Source organism: Amphibalanus amphitrite, unplaced genomic scaffold (assembly GCF_019059575.1).
Source record: "Amphibalanus amphitrite isolate SeventyFive unplaced genomic scaffold, NRLGWU_Aamphi_draft 000356F_arrow, whole genome shotgun sequence".
Lineage (NCBI taxonomy): Eukaryota > Metazoa > Arthropoda > Thecostraca > Balanomorpha > Balanidae > Amphibalanus > Amphibalanus amphitrite.
This window is the reverse complement of record NW_024881850.1, coordinates 42,607-59,403: the sequence shown is the minus strand read 5'-3', so window position 1 is coordinate 59,403 and position 16,797 is coordinate 42,607. Positions and strand designations below refer to the sequence as shown.

At 50.5% G+C, this 16,797-nt stretch overlaps 1 protein-coding gene across 1 annotated transcript in view; it reads left to right on the top strand.

Moving 5' to 3' along the window:
- Positions 1-16,797, top strand: part of LOC122389385 (filamin-A-like) — a gene marked incomplete at its 3' end in the record, with an annotated part of 61,355 nt that overhangs the window by 9,595 nt on the left and 34,963 nt on the right. The window contains exon 2 of the mRNA XM_043381324.1: positions 7,484-7,865. Coding sequence (XP_043237259.1) covers positions 7,505-7,865 — 361 coding nt within the window. The remainder of the gene's footprint in view (positions 1-7,483; positions 7,866-16,797) is intronic.

Here is a 16,797-nt window from a genome sequence, read left to right as displayed (position 1 = left end):
CATGCCACCTACTTAAAGGGTCGGATCCGCTTGGATTGAGGTCATAAATATCAGCAAACAACAGCTTCGCCATCATACATGCTTCGACCCCATCAACAAGATGACCATGCATTCAGCAACTACCCCATTCGGCACATGTTCTTCAGCGCTTGCACCGTGTTGCGATGCATCTTCTGTCTGACCCGGCCCCGGCGACCCGTCCTCGGCCTCGAATGACCCGACCGCGGCTGAGTGAACGGTGCGCCCGGCCGGGCCAGTTTTTACTGTCTGCCCTCCCCGTCTGGTGCCTCGGCCCGGTCGGGCGTCGGGCGTCGCATCGCTTGTCCCCGACGAGCCACGGTCGCGGTTGGAGGGGTGGTGGTGTGTCCCGGTCAGGGGACGAGTGAGTGTGAGGCGGAGGTGAGGAGTCTGACTCATTGCTCAGACAGTAGACGGAGAGGTGGGCTGGTGCCCCAACGTGGATATTTGCCAGTGGCGGCTGTTTTGACAGGTGCCTGTACAGCTCGACAGGTGGGTGTCTCGCTAAGAGTTCGCGGAACGACTCTGAAAATTGATTGCCTGCTCTTCCCTTTTGCTGTTGTTAATCTTCAGTAGCTTCCAGGGAACATGGTAGGTAATTAGTGCCAAGATTAGAGGCTCTTATTTTGGCTTCCAGCTCAGGAATCATCGTGGAGCTGGAAGGTTACGTTTTCCAGTTGATTTGGCACCGAACATCAAACAGCACTCAGGTTTCGTTTGAGTGCCAATCGCATTCGTTTCGTTTGAGTGCCTGTATCACACAGTCGTGCTACATGTCTTGGAGCCACCCAGCAAGATCTTCAAGGATCCTGTACCTTTTCGAAACGCCTCCTGGACAACCCCAGGCTATCTTTAGGCATGGGTGGTTTGCGCTTGGGTTTGATTGCCTTTCCATGTTTATTTGCCCTAGTCTTGGCAGCCCCTGGGATACATGTCGACGGTTTTGTTTGGCTGAGCACACACGCCGACAACAGCAACAGTCGATCAGCCGTCGGCATCCCCAGTGATAGTGTCCGTTTAACACTGTGTGTCCGCTATCTGCAATTTTTCACATTATTTATGTACATTTTACCAGCATTTTAATGTTTCGTTGTGAAGAGTTTCGTTGTGTTATGTGAAGCAGCTCCGTTTTTAGGCTACGAGACCGCATAATCGACTCTCGGATCCCGGTGATTTTTCATAGTAAACTGGCGTCGTCACTGACAGTTCCAAACGGGTGATCATTGGAGCTTTATAACTTTTCTACGTCGTGACCTCGAGGTGCGCCAGGCGGCCCGTCGCGGCCGACACGCCGTCTCGAGGCCGTCGTCGCGAGCGACGCGTCGTTGGCCGGCTGCGGTGTGTAGCCCATCATCTCTCGTCGTGGAGCCCGGAGGCGGCGGGGTCGTCGGAGGCGACGGATGGTGTAGACGGAGACGGCGGCGGCGTGGCGCAGCCCCGCAGTGTTTACTTTGGAAGTTGGCAACTGGAGAGCTCCTCAAGGCGCGGCTTCCATGTGATCCTCTCTGTCTGCCCTGCTTGTCTGTCTGTCTGTCTGTCTGTCTGTCTGTCTGTCTGTCTGTCTGTCTGTCTGTCTGTCTGTCTGTGTCTGTCTGTGTGTCAGTCAGTGAGTCAGTCAGTCAGTCTCTCTCCCTCTCTCTCTCTCTCTCTCTCTCTCTCTCTCTCTCTCTCTCTCTCTCTCTCTCTCTCTCTCTCTCTCTCTCTCTCTCTCTCTCCTTCCCTCCCTCCATCCCTCCTTCCCTCTCTTCCTCCCTCCCTCCCCATCCCGCCCCACTGACATTCACATCATCTCCGGGCTACAGGAAGCGGCCGGCACTGGTCCAGATAGGGCTTCCCATTATGTCACCACTACTGGTTCCGGTTATACACGGCCAGTTCCGGTCGGCCTCAGACCACTGGACGGCAGAGTCGTGGGCGGCAGAGTTAAAGGGACCCTCCCACCTTCAAAAAAGTTAATGAATTGGCATGAAAGTGATGTCGCTCGGTTCAGAATGAGCGAAAACGATTATCTACCAAATTTCACCGAAAAATATTCACCGGTTTTCAAGATATTAGACTTTTACTTTTGTTTACTTTTTTGGGATCTCCGCTGTTTCTAGCGACTTTATTTTAGAAGTGCGGCGTTTGCGGCAGTTGTTGCGCGCAAATAGCATATACCACCGCGTTCTACAAAACGTTTTAGTCAAACGTTTAAAAATCGTTAGATATTTGCGCTGACGTCACACATTCAGAGGGGTATTCCTAAGCATTAGCCCCTCTGAATCAAAATGCTGCAATTTTGAAATTCAATATTTCCGATTTAAGGCATTTCTCGATGTTGTGAGTGCCGAAACCGGTAATTGTGAGCCAGGGACCCCATTTTGGCTATCTCAACTCAAATCTAATGTTAAGGTGGGAGGGTCCCTTTAAATCGGTGGTACCGTGGGAAAGCTGTGGTTCGGCGTTGTGGTCCATTTCGGATGTAGCTGCGGCCAGGCAGGCCACTGAGCCGATGAATTTTCGGGCACTATTCGAAGGCTAAACCCGTAGATAATTCACTGTTATTTTTTTTTTTTTGCATTTGGTCAGGGAGGGAAACAGACCTAGACGTAAGGTACTTTGTTGAGGGTGGATGTCTTATTGGACACACAGTGTTTTGTGGAAAACAATCGAATGTAGGTATTTGTTAATGATATGCTTAGATTCGGTCATTGCCTATATATTTAATATGAAATTATCAGTCCTTGTGCATAAAGAAAATGAAATTTAATCTGCATAACCCATAGAATACGTGATAAGGCGTTTCTAGGAATAAACCCATTCGCACAGATTTATGACTGTTGCTGCGGCGACTGCGGCTGTACCAGTAATTTCTGTGTCAGGCCTGGTCGACCTGTAACCCAAACAAGGTCTGACTCACACGAGTCACATCTAGCCGACACACTCACTCTGGCGCTCTCCTCACAAACACTGGCGACTGTTTGCCTTATAAGGTCCGTCGTCTGAAAATCATTGCCACATGACTCACCCTTGCATAACTCCGGCATGTCCGATGCATACCCAGACGGCTCGTAGCTCAGGGCGGGGCTGCAGCGTCCCCGACAGGCCGCCGTTTTGCAGATGCTGCTGACCTAGCTACATTCGCTGTCTAATGACCCGCACGTGACTGACCGAACCAGCCGCCTTTGATTCTCTGACCGTCTTAGCGAGCTCTGAGCTGTTGTCTGGGGGGAGGGGGTGGCAAGAGATCGGATTTCTGCACCGTCGGTTCCGATGAAAGCGGATCAGAGATGGTTTGGAGGGGCTGACATGCCGCCGCCCCACGGAGGGGTCGAATTTCTCGACCACCCGCCGCTGCGTCAGCCTCGCGCATGACGTCTGTTTGATGGACGCGCGCAAACAGTGCATGGCTCATAAAAGGGTTAGCTCAATCGGACCGACTGAAGCAAACGGTGATGTTTGGTGTCGTTTTACCAGTGTTGCCACAGGCTCGAAATGGACGTTTAGTCTATTGGTCTTGTGGTCACCGGTTTTGCACAGCGTGAGGTTTCTTCCTGGTAAACCGGAGCAACAATCATGAGTACATGCCCTGCAATCTGGTGTCCTGCAATCTGGCTATGTGCATACCTAAGCACTATTTGATCTTGCATCAAATGTGATTATGTCATGCATTCGAATTTCGATAGTGTGGGCATTGGGAACTGATGTCTGAACTAAACTACAGGTCGAAAACCCTTTGGGTGGAGCTCTTCACAGAGCTCTTTCCCTTGGCAGTGGGTTGGGGACGATGCCTATGTGTTGCCCGCTAACCACTGAGCTTCCATTCCACGCATCGTTTCTCTTTCATCTAACACCCGCTGGTCGGACGAGAGCCGGGATTTTGTCCGACGACCGCTAACGGTTTGTTTATGCCAGAAAGCTGTGACAGTCGGGGAGGCTGGCCGCCGGCCAGGGAGGCCCTCCTGAAGTCCTGAGCCCTGTTCTGATAGGGCGGTCCTGGGGTCTCGGCTCTGACAGTTGTCAGATTTGACGGTCGGGTCTCGGTCACAGCCTGTCACGGTGACTGTCAGGGGACAGTTAACGCCTCGGAGGGATGTTATGAGTGTCATGACACGTCGAGTGTCTTCACAAATTATTGGCATGCCAAGTGTAAGTGCATTTGCATTCAATCAAATCTTACTGGTCTTACTGGTCTTACTGGTCGAGCGGCAGCGTCGTTAGCCGGCGGAGGCCCAATAGTTGGCCCCAAGCAGCCTCTGCTCCTCCTAGCTGGAACACCCTGGTCAGCGCCGCTCGGGAGAGAGTACCAGTGGCCAGCTGGCACATCGTGTGGGCAGCGCGGCCACGGGAGGTGGATTTCGCCGCCCAACCCCGCTGCAGGCCTCTCTCGCTCATCCTCCTCTCCTCCCACGACCCGTCGTCGCGGCTGCTCAGCTGTCGATCCCGTATGATGAGTTGGATGTCCTGCGTCCCGAGCTCCAGGTAGTCGGAAGCAGAACCGCTGCCAGCCAGGTGATCGGCTCTGTCGTTCAGTTGGACTCCGGCGTGCCCTGGGCAGTATACCCAGACGACTTGTTGAGGGAGGTCGTGCCACTCCGGAGGAGCCGATCCGCTCTCTAGTTTGCGCAGGAGAGACTGAGAGTCGGTGCAGATGATAATTTTTTATAAATATTTTCTATATATATAAAATATTTATATATTTCTATATAAATATTAGAAATATTTTCCCAAGGTGCTTTGAATGTTCCGTGATGTCCAATGAATCTGGTCCTAATAGGGTTGTGAAGTTTGAAGATTCGTAAAAATTATCATCTCTTTCTCATCCATTCCTATCTTAGGTCTGCACACATCTGTATGCCTTTGTATCTGTTATAAAACACATTTTTAGTTAAATTAAAAATAAGTCATTTTGAAGCCATATCCATTCGATTCATCTCACCAAATCCCTCCCCATTCTTATCCCGACCTACTCCGTTTGCCGGTGGCTGGTGTGACGGAGTTGGTCGGTCCCACCCGAGTCTTTGACCGTCTCCCCGACCCCGGACCGGCTTTCAGTCCGTGTGACGCCAGTCTGAAAGCCCGACCGGCTCCGTCGCTGCAGGCTCGGACGTTTTTGTTCGCATGCCAGGTCGCGGGGTGCGCGGCAGCTGATTCGCTGAGGCGAGGAGACGGGGCGCGACGACCACTGGAAGTCGCGGATAGGCGGAGGCCGATGAGTAACAGTGGGACTGAGACTCGGAACGGAAGGGAGGCGAGATGAGAGATCTCGCCTCTCGAATCGGTATCAGTCGGTGGAGCGAGACCGTTGAGGTGGCAGTGGTCTGAGAGTGTCCGAGTGAGGTAGTGTGTGCTGCTTGATTTGGAGGCTGATAGCTGATAATTGTTGTACGGGTACGTAAAAAAGTGGTTGGATGTGTCCGGAGTAATTTTAGTATGATAGCGAAACTTGGGCCCGGTTTTACCACTTGCGTGGGCGCGGAGTGCTTGTATAAAGACTGCGAAAACTATTTAACCCGCGCCCGGCTGGGGGTCCTGGATTTCCACGCCCTGCTGGGGGGGGGGGGGTGTTTGAACACCCCTCCCTTCTAACTCGGCTCCTGGGCCACGTAGCGATACGCGGAAGGCGGCGTTCGAAAGAGCGTCAAAAATAATGAGGAAATCACTTCGGTCAATTTTTTGGTCAGGTCAAAGGTCAGGTCACCAGAGGTCATTGAAGGCAAAATTTCGCCGATTTCCAGGTCGAATGTCGAAAACTTCCAAGAAGCCAACGCATAACTCGGGAACCAATAGAGCTACAGCGCCGCGGAAAAGCGCATTCGATAGCCCTATTAACGCCCTTTCTGGATAATTCTCTCAGATTTGGCCTAACGTCAACGGTTTTGCCTGCAGGGGGCAAAAACTGCAAAAATAGCCGATTTTTTCGGAAACAGTTTTCCTGCAATAACTTTTGACCCAAGCCTTGTACGAGCTTCCTTTTACCGGCATCGTGTTCCTCTCGTCAAGACGCATCGAATGAACTATAACTTGACCTTGAAAGGTCAACTTGAAAATTTGACCTCAGGTCAAGGTCATGACCTGACCGGAAAGGGTCATGTTGCATATCAGTCGATCCGTATCGTCGAGCTGAACACATCTAAGGCGTTTTCATCGCTCTAGCATGCCTCTATCAAAAGTTATATGCGAAAAACTGTTCGATGCCATTCGTGACCTAAGATGACCTCAGGGCATAAACAGGGGTCACGGACACCATTTTCATGTTCAGTGTGTCTAAACCACTTGTCATTCAGTGTTTAGGAGTGTTTATAATGTCTTTCGTTCAAAAGAGGTGCATTTCAATTTTCTCCCATTGACTTATAATGGGGAGGTCGCAAAATTGACCTGACCTTAGGTCATCGATATCAAAATTCGGAGATGTACATTTTGTACATTCTATTGCTCTTAGCAATCGCTGAAAGTTTCAAAGCGATCGGTCACTCGGTGTAGCTATGACAGACATTGAAACTTTTTATGAGGTGAGGTCACTTCAAGTGACCTGGTGACCTGACCTTGAATGACCTTCGTCTGAAATTTTCACAACATGTGTAGAATTGATGTATGATAAGGTGTATCAAAAACGGCGGCGCTCCGCGCCGCCGTTTTTGAGATATTCGCGAAAAACTACAAGGGGGGTGTTCAAACACCCCCCCCCCCAGCAGGGCGCGGGTTAAATGCAGCAGTGGAATTCTATGGAATTCGCAGGGTTACTTTAGGTACCTCCATAAGTTGTTAATAGCATCTGCTCGTAATCCGCAATCAGGCACCCTCGGTCCACGGAGGTTGATGTTCAAACTTCGTATTGTTCTAATAAATGCCGTTATATTCCCTAAACATTTGCCTCTAGAGTAGGTACCTACCTTATTTCCTGATCAATGGCTACAGCATTGCAATGTCAATGTCATCCCGGCGTTTTCTTTAAATCCCAGCCATTCCAGAATGCCATCCAGCTAACTGCCTAATGGGGGTAACGTCTTCCTTTTCGGGGGTCATTCACTCGGAACGGACCAGTCTCGCCTTTCTTAGTACGATTGGTGTGTCGCCAATACGTAACGGGTCTATTGAGACCAGTAATCACTGGTGACAAACGTCTACGAAAAGTGACGGTGTGGTCTGTGAAATTAGGATGTTTTGAGGCGGGGGTGTCCCATGTTTGCTCGGCCCCATGCTCTATTTGTCGTGGCTTCGTTTTGTTTAACTCGCGTTCAATGTCGGTATAGGTATACCTCATGTTATCAATGTCAACCTAGCAGCGTTGTTGTGCCTCGCACCCTCCCGTGTGCCTGACACTTGCCCGCACCCCGCACCCGCCACTCTGCACCCGGTATTCCTCCACGTGCACCCAGACGGGTCGCGCGGCAGGCGTGACCGACCGGCCCGCCCCCTCCCTCCCCTCCCTCCCACCGGCCAGTGTCCAGCGCCCCCCACCTGACAGTTCACTATTCCCCCACAGACGGCGCCAGTGTCGCTCACCATGGCCTCCAATGGGTTCGAGACGGAGCACGCGGCCAGTGCCGGCCGTGATCCGCCCGAGGAGGAGGAAATGCTGGCCGAGGAGCGCGACCTCGCAGAGGACGCCCAGTGGAAGCGCATCCAGCAGAACACCTTCACCCGCTGGGCCAATGAGCACCTGAAGAATGCCAGCAAGCACATCTACTCGCTCGAAACGGATCTGGAGGATGGACTCATCCTCATCGCACTCATCGAGGTGCTCAGTGGCAAGAAGATGCCCAAGCACAGCAAGCGGCCCACCTTCCGCTCGCAGAAGCTGGAGAACGTGTCGGTGGCACTCAAATTCCTCGAGAGAGACGAGAACATCAAGATCGTCAATATCGGTGAGTGTTGATGAGAGAGGGGCGGGGAGGGTGGGGTGTGTATTCCCTGAGGGAAGGGGAAGGGGAGGGCGAGTGTCGGTTGTGTGTGTTGTCACTTAAGGGGATGGGGAGTGAAACCGTGCGCGGTGTTAGGCTTTATTGACGCCAGAATGTTTTCCGTTTCCGTTATGGTTTCGCGCGCCGCGGGATTATTTTTGAATTCTGGAATGCCGCTAAGCATACCACGCAAGGCTGGGCGCATACATTAGCACCTAGCACAGACGTGATACCCGGATCAGCTGATTTACATACTAATCCCCTAATGCGCTCAGGGCACCATAGCAAAGTTGCTAAAAACGAAAGTAAAACACACAACATCGTCTCTAAGCCCAACCGCTACATTTCCACACTCGGACATTGTTTGCATGAGACATCACCATCGGGCTTTCCTGTGTCAATAGCCAATCGTCTATCGCCCATAAACTGATCAGTAACATAAGCACTAACGGCACTTGGACCGGTGTCTACAACACAGTCGCCCAGTGCGGCGCTGGACTCCCGAGTTTCCCGTTCCTCGGGCGGTGAGCTCACCAGAAATATCGGCGATTACCATCGCTCGGCTGCACCGGAACGACCGGCACTGCAGTCGGGGCAATCACCGGGTCAAATCCGCATTGGTCCGAGCCGTCACTTAGCACAGGCTATCACTAATGCATCAAGAATCATCTTGGGATAGTAAGGATCCATGCATCCGCTAATTTGTCAATGGTTTAGCGGTGTGAACAGGGCCAGAGAACCCGTGTCTGTCACACTCGAGTCCTGTTTTCCGGCATGTTTGCTGTGTGTCTACTGTTCCAACCACCGCTGCCACGCCCGCCACCGTCTGTCTGTTGAACCAGCTACGTCACTGTGACGTCATCGAATCACAGCTACTGGAAGTCGCGGTTGGTAGACCGATGAGCCGGTGAAAATCCGTGGGTCTGAGTGCTGGATTGGCGTAGCCGGAATGGCGAGCATTAGCTGCCTGTGGCTAAAGTAGCGAACAGGTCGTGGTATGAAGTCATCCGACATACCTGGCCATGACGTCATCTAGTGTGCAGATCCAATGTCGTCATAATCGTTCACCGGCATGTGGGTGCTGTGGGTGGATCGATGGTGAAGGCTCGGTCGTTAGCCGATGGGTGGTTCGCTTCCGTCATTATTGTGCTGACGTCATGATTCCCTGTCGTCATGACAGTTCATTGTCTGGGTGATATTGCCCGTTTTTTTTTCTGAGAAGATATCAGCCTGCATGGTATCTCCCGGTATGAGAGCGTAACCGAACATGGGCGCTGGGACTTGACGAGAAATCGTGCCTCTATGGTTAGGTTATCTCGATCGTGTGGCGCTCACTGTTGGTGATAAGTGCTGCTGCCTGCTACCATTCCTTTTTCGAATGGAGTTACTACGACATTTTTTTTTTCAAATTATCGTGCGAGCTTTTTTTCAGTAGAGTAAACATTTTTTTTTTTGTTTCCCTTAAGAAGATAAATCATTTAACTTTATTTTCGCCTCGTCTCGACTTCCGATGAATGCAGACTTTTGACGGTGCAGACCGTCATATTTCTGGAAGGGGATATTGCTGACAGCTGTTGAGGTCGGAAGTCGCGACATCACCTGCGTCCCCTCCCGTACTTGCCGTATAGCAGATCCGGCCACAGCTGTTCGCGCACCTGTCTATATGACGTGCTGAGACCGCTGCGCACTTTCCGAAGCTTACGCTTAGGGTGCGTAAAGTGTAATTCGATAAGTCGGAGCCGACGGAGCCCGGAGGCTTAAAAGCCTAGTAAAGGATGCTTCACGATATAAATTTGATGGCCTCGTGGTGGTTTTGACCAGGCCCAAAGGAAACTAAAAGTTTTCTTTTCATTGTCTTTGTTTATCTCGTTTTTGCAAACTTATCATCTGCATTTTCCTTACGAAAGCTTGCTTACATGTATCACTTTTGTAGCAGAAAATAACACCTTCCGTGGCAGGTGCTCTCCGTAACCTGCAATTAAAGGGACCCTCCCACCTTAACATTAGATTTGAGTTGAGATAACCAAAATGGGGTCCCTGGCTCACAATTACCGGTTTCGGCACTCACAACATCGAGAAATGCCTTAAATCGGAAATATTGAATTTCAAAATTGCAGCATTTTGATTCAGAGGGGCTAATGCTTAGGAATACCCCTCTGAATGTGTGACGTCAGCGCAGATATCTAACGATTTTTAAATGTTTGACTAAAACGTTTTGTAGCACGCGGTGGTATATGCTATTTGCGCGCAACATCTGCCGCAAACGCCGCACTTCTAAAATAAAGTCGCTAGAAACAGCGGAGATCCCAAAAAAGTAAACAAAAGTAAAAGTCTAATATCTTGAAAACCGGTGAATATTTTTCGGTGAAATTTGGTAGATATTCGTTTTCGCTCTTTCTGAACCGAGCGACATCACTTTCATGCCAATTCATAAACTTTTTTGAAGGTGGGAGGGTCCCTTTAACATGCCACATTTAAACGGTTATCTCGATCAGAATTCAACACTACCTCTTTACCGAAGAGGATGCTGCATTCCGTGCGTTCCTCGTGCAGCTGATTCTGCGAACTCCTTTCATCTGACCCCTTACCCTTCCTGTTGCTGGTTGAAATTGACCCGCTCCCGCTTCCTGTCATATATCCACTCGATCCCGTGCCCTGCCGTACCCGCGTTCCGTGTCGCCGTGCCGTTCCGTGCCGTGCCGTCACTGCTGCGCTGTGATACTGCACCAAATATCACCTCTGTCCCTCATACGTGACCAGTCAGTCCACTCGGAGCAGCTGGAATGTATCTGTCGCTCGGGGATGTTGTCTGTCTGTCCTGCCGGGGACCTATGTGTGATCACGTTCTTCGCCCTCCATCACGTCCTCTCGAGGTGTCCACGGCACGTGTGGATTGGACTTTACGCGAGGGCACGTAGATAGAGCTACCGTGTCACACTGAGGTGCAAATATTTACTGTCTGTGGCGAGATTTGATTTGTAGACGGGTTGACAGACGGATTAGAGCGTCTGTCTTGGCACGGATGATGTGTGATTGATACCGTTCCTTGGACTTACCCTTCCTTGACGCCTGTCTGTCATGATGTGTGCTAGGTACTTGACTCCAGTGTGGAGCACTGATTTTGGCCGTTGTCTACTTGCTGTAGCTAAGCGAAGAATTCGCGATATAATATAGCCTCGTTGCTGCAACGCGCCCCGTCACACCAAATCATCAATAATAAGTGAAGAATTCCAAAAATGTTGTCCGTGTCACGATGTCATATGCATGAAGTGACTGACGAAAGCTCGGATCGGTGTCAGTTTTCTTTTTCTCGGTAGCTGAAACCAAACATTGCGGATTCCGATCATGAATGCATTAGATTCCGTTCTCAGAGTGGATGCCGGTATTACTGCGGGATGGAATGTGATGCGGGTATTCACCGGAAGTTGGTCGTTCCGTGCGCATCAATCTCACTTGCAATGCTGGACGTTCATGTTCATCGTCCGATGGCTAAACTTTTCTTAGCGATCAGTCTGAGCTTTTCAAGTCACTTGAGACCTAAATAGGCTCCAAACGGATGCGTGACAACGATAACCAACCATCACATTCTCTACAAAATTGGATGAATACCGGAACTCTGCCGTAACCATTCGTCGTCCTAACCCAACGAATCACCCGAGCACGTGCTGTGCCGTGACCCCATTCAGCTCTGCCGCTAACGATTCGTCGCCAATCGATGCTTCGCTAATGCGGTATGAAATCGATACCGGCGCGGACGTGACGATCCAGGGCATAGGAATCGGTAAGACACGCGATACTACCGTCCAACGTCAGGTGATGTCGACACACGTCACGGTGTCACGGCTCCTGATGTCGCGTCACGGTGGTGATGTGGCACGTCAGGCCGTGTTGGGTGTCGTGACTCAGTGTTCGCCACGGGCCGGGCCAGCCCAACGGGCCACGGGCCGGGCTGGGCTACGGGCTGGGCCGGGCCCCCAAATATCATTAGTTAACGGGCTATGGATGGGCCGGGCCAAGAACTTTGTGCACTATGGGTTTTGCGACTAATGTCAATTTAAGAAAATTTGGAAACTGATGCAAACAAAACCCACTGGGAAAATACAAAAACTAAACCAAATTTAAGCAATGTGAAAGAAAACCTACTTGATATTGAATTTTGGGAATCTTGAGAATTATCCAATATCACATCATGTCACACATAGGAGGGTTTTCATAAAAATTCCGCAACCAAAAAGATCAGAGAATCTCTAGCATCATTAGTTTGTTAATAAAAGTTAAAATGTAGTCATCAGAACAACTTACTTAGCACTACAACTCCAAAAACTAAGAAGCCACTCAACAATGATGGGCTACAGGGCTACATTAAGTTAACACTTATATATGGCGATAGTGAGACAATTCCAACACAGTCTTTTTTCCTTCACCGACGGCTTTTTAACGAACAGAACCTTAAAAGGATACTCACAAAACACACTGTAAGTAACGAGGAACTCTACAGAGTATTTCGCGATGAAAGCTTCTTTAAATGTCCATAAATTTGTCAAAATAAATCACAACAAACCAGCCCCTTCTCAACAAAATGTGCAATCATGGCGGCGGCGCTATGTTTATGTGGCGGCATCTAGGTAGTATACACAACAGTATATCAAATAAATACGTTTTTTAAGTGAGTATCAAGGTGAAAACAAAATTAAACCAATGAAAAATAAAACCAAAATCACGAAGTCTGAAAACTCGAACGAAAAACAAAACAAAAACTTGATCATATATGTTTTATTATACAATTCGTCAGAATCGCTACCTGCCGCAGCTGCGACAACCAAGAAGTGTTCGCTCATTTTCGATTGATGATGATGATGCGTACAAGTCGCAAAAGTACCCAATGACATTTCAAGCTTACCATGTTTTCTGCTTACGCTGCTAGCGATATCCATATCTTGAAAAGAGCCTAACATAAAATAGCAAGGAAAGTAGCAGATAGTTGTCCACAGAGATTCGGTTGACACGTGGGCATGAATTGAAAATAGATTAAATCAGTTTTGCTGATAAATGGATGGATTTTCTCTTTTTTTGGAAGACAGTGCTAAAGTTAGTGTCACCTATTTTGTATGCTTTCTCAGGCTTTTGATATTGCAGCATCTATGGAGTGAATTTAACAGCAAGGTCAATCCCAGACAGATTCATCAATTCCCATAAGTCAAGCTTTTTTTCTGCTGGTAAGTGCTGGGAAGTATAGAGTATGTTGCAAATACTTCCTTCAAGTATGCATTAGAGTCACCAATTATTAATGATAATGTTCACACACATCAGCTTGCAAGATAACTTTACTCATAGAATGTAGTTAATATAATCATGTAAACTTTTTATAGGTGTGTAATCATGACCTAATTGACTGAGGTGCTTGCTGTTACTGTTAAAATTTGTGCCATAGGTGCTTGAAATGATTATATTCATTGAAAAGAAGGGAGTCATGATTGCCATGTTAATATTCATGCAATTTGAATTGTTCTCAAAATAGTGTAATCAATCATGCTTATTATAGCCATAGACTAAGACAATAACTAGATTGCTATTTTTGACGGGCCGGGCCGGGCTGGGCTTGGAATATTTGCCAAGAGCGGGCTACGGGCTGGGCCGGGCTCTGAACCCATGGGCCCGGGCCGGGCTGGGCTGGGGATTTTGGGGCCCGTGGCGAACACTGTGTCGTGTCACGTTGGTCTGTCACTGCTCGTGCGGGGAAGCCGTTGTGGACCTCGCCACTGGTGGTCCAGTCATAGCAGTGCCGTTGGTGCCGGTGGCGATGGCCTGATGACGTCACCCGAGAGGAGTGATGTCACGCTGTGAGCTGCACCCTCGGTCCGCCAGTCGTCACCTTTGTACTCGACCGGCGGCGGTGGCAACGGACGTGCACCAGCCGCACTCCGGCCCTCCACCGTCGTGCTGGCGTGTCGGTGTCCGCCCCCTCTCCTCCTCTCTCCAGTCGCCCTCTCCCTCTCTCCAGCCCGCCCGCTCAGCCACCGCCGCAACCGCAACCAACACCATCCGCTGCTGCAGGCACAGCAGCCGCCGCAACTGCCCTGTTCCACGCGGCCGGCGGCCACACCGCCACCTCTAGACAGGTGGGCGGCGCCCATAGTGACGTCACACGCACCCGTCGGTGACGTCACGATGGCGGGGCCAGCTCCGGCTCAAAGTAGCTCAATGACTGGACGGTCGGACGACCGACCCGACGCTGAGTGGACGGCGGACTAGATGGGCCAGTCTTGACCAGACTTTCACCCATTAGTGTCTTCCATGTCTTTTGTTAGTGACAAGCGTATTGCAGATACGTGCTCTTCAACACCTGTATACAGCGTTGTTTATAGCTACATAGCTGGTGTATAATAGAACTAAACCTTGTTTATTCGTCTCTCAACCTCCTCTAAAAGCCCAGTCGACCTTCATTGACCTCGACACGCTCCTCTCTGGCTCACCCACTCAGAGGTTCACGTGCCTCAAAATTGACCACCCGCTCCAGCCGGGCGAACGGTCATCCATGCGGACCACCCGCCTGTAGAACGACCTCCGGTCTATAGTCGCGGTTTGTCTAATACCACATGGTCGCGGCACTAGCGGTGCTCGGCATTAGCTCTGGGGTCAGCGATCCAGAAGATTGCGACGCGCCTGACCGCACTGCGGTGGCAGGGGAGGAGGTGGTTGCGGAGGCGGAGGGCGGGTGGCGGTGGACGGTGTACGGTGGACGGTGGACGGTTGACGGTGGACGGTGGACGTGGGACGTTGGACGATGGAAGTAGCTTTGACGATTGGCGGTTGCCATTGCCGTGACAGGAAGATGGCTGCGTTGGCAATCATGAAGAGGATCAGGCCGGGACGGTCCATTTTGGATGTTTGGTGAAAACTTGTCGAAGGTCATGTTCAATAGCCACGACTACGAGGCCCAACACTCAGCACTCGACAAGTCCAATTCGTATGACATCATCTCTTAAATTTTAGCACTGCGCTGCCCTGCCTGATATGCAGCAGCTGCAGCCCTTTCTGTTGATCTGTTGTATTTTTGCACCGTGCACAGCAAAGGCTGCACTTCAGAGTGGTAGCACCGAGTGCAAAGTGTCGTGCACGTGCTTGCCCTCAGCCCTGCACGGTCGCTCAGCTCTGTCCGCAGTCAGCTCACGGACACACTTCAGCAGTGCTGGGGCCATAAAAACAGCATTTGTGAAATTAAGAGCGTCGTAAGTTGCCAGGCAATGCATCTCTTTCTAAGAGGAACCAGAGGTCCGGAACATTATATGCTGCCTGAATCAAAATGCGACCACCCACCAACGTGAAATCTAAGATTCGTGTCAAATGCTGGGATAAGACAAAGCTGCGTCGCCAAAAGAACGCCTTTGGCGTACCGTGGACCTATAGCCCATGCCGGTGCTGCTTATCACGTAATGAAGGGCCGTAATTAGCGTGCAGTAATTGGAGCACGTGCTTTTGCACGTGATCGCCGATGGGCGGGGCCTCGTTAGAAGTTCGATTTGATCGGGTTGAATGACGATGGTCGCTAAGCATGAACCATTGATCTTATCAGGCGTTTTGGTCGTGTGTTGAATACGATCGAGTACGTATACCTATGCCATGCCTTTGGTTTGATGACTTTACGTATGGCTGCCTTTTTTTGCAACGGTGAGGAGAAAAACTTTATTTTCAATCCGTCCATCTACCGTCCGTCGCATGTCTAATGACAAGTGTCATTGAGGTGTGTGAAAAGGCTCCCCCACCCCCTCTCTGGGTTAGGTCAGTGAGTGGGCCGAGGGGGCCATCTGGCCGGTGGGTGGCCACACAGCCGGTGGGCATTCAGAGCGTAACTCACAGCTGCTGACCTTACTACCCATCACCTCATCCACCCCCTTTCGAAGTCCACACACACCCCTACGTGGGGGATGTGGGTGGACTTCGGACCACCCTCTCATATGCCCCTCACGCGCGCCCTGTCCCGCCCACCCATGCCCCGCCTCTTGCTCGGTCACATATCCGAATTGCACGAGTATCGGTCGGCGCTGTCCTCAGCACGCACCGGAGCTACTGTGTTGTGTTTGGATGTGGAATGTATTGTAATGCCTAACGGCAGCTTTGCCACCATTCATATGCGGCGAGGGACCTGCCCCGCTTTCAGGACTTTCCACCGGCGCGGCTTAATCCGTTTACCGGTGTTAGATTCCGCTATTTTTGTTTTCAGAACTGTGCTTTGGCATATCTGAGCAGTCGGCTGAAAAACTTTATGTTAGACTTCGGCAGGTCCGGTTGAAATGATGTTTGGTGTGGTTTAGAACTTGTTTGGCTCACGGTTGAATGGTATGAGGACGAATACCACGACCTTCCGAGTTCCGTTGCAAGCTTTTCCTTGACGCTTTATGCATAAAACTATGTGGCCCAGTCCAGATACATTGCACATTGCAATTGCATTGTTCCCTTTCAGTTTTCTGTTTTCTTCATCAGCACCCCTGTCTTTGAGTTCATTTTCCCTAAGGTATGTTTATTGCTCACCTCTGTGTGCACAACCTCGCTGTGAGCGGGGACGGTTTCCATGCCGAGTTTTTCCAGGAATGTGCAGCGCGTTCCTCGGAACAGGCTTACCGCGATGTTTCACCGGACAGGACTCTCCAAAATCCAACTGAAACCGGACAAGACTGATGCGCTTTTCCCGCCAATCTGTCGTTGGTGCGGAGGTTGAAATATTGACGGTTGAGGCTTTGGCTTCAGGCTTTCGGTCGTATCGTTTATAGTGAGGTTATCTATTTTCTATCGATGACTGGACTTCTGTTCTAAGGGCTGAACCAAGCCGCCGTTTTTTGCCACGTCATGGAGATTCCGCTGGCACGCGCTGACACCCATCCCCCCTCGGTAGCCCCCC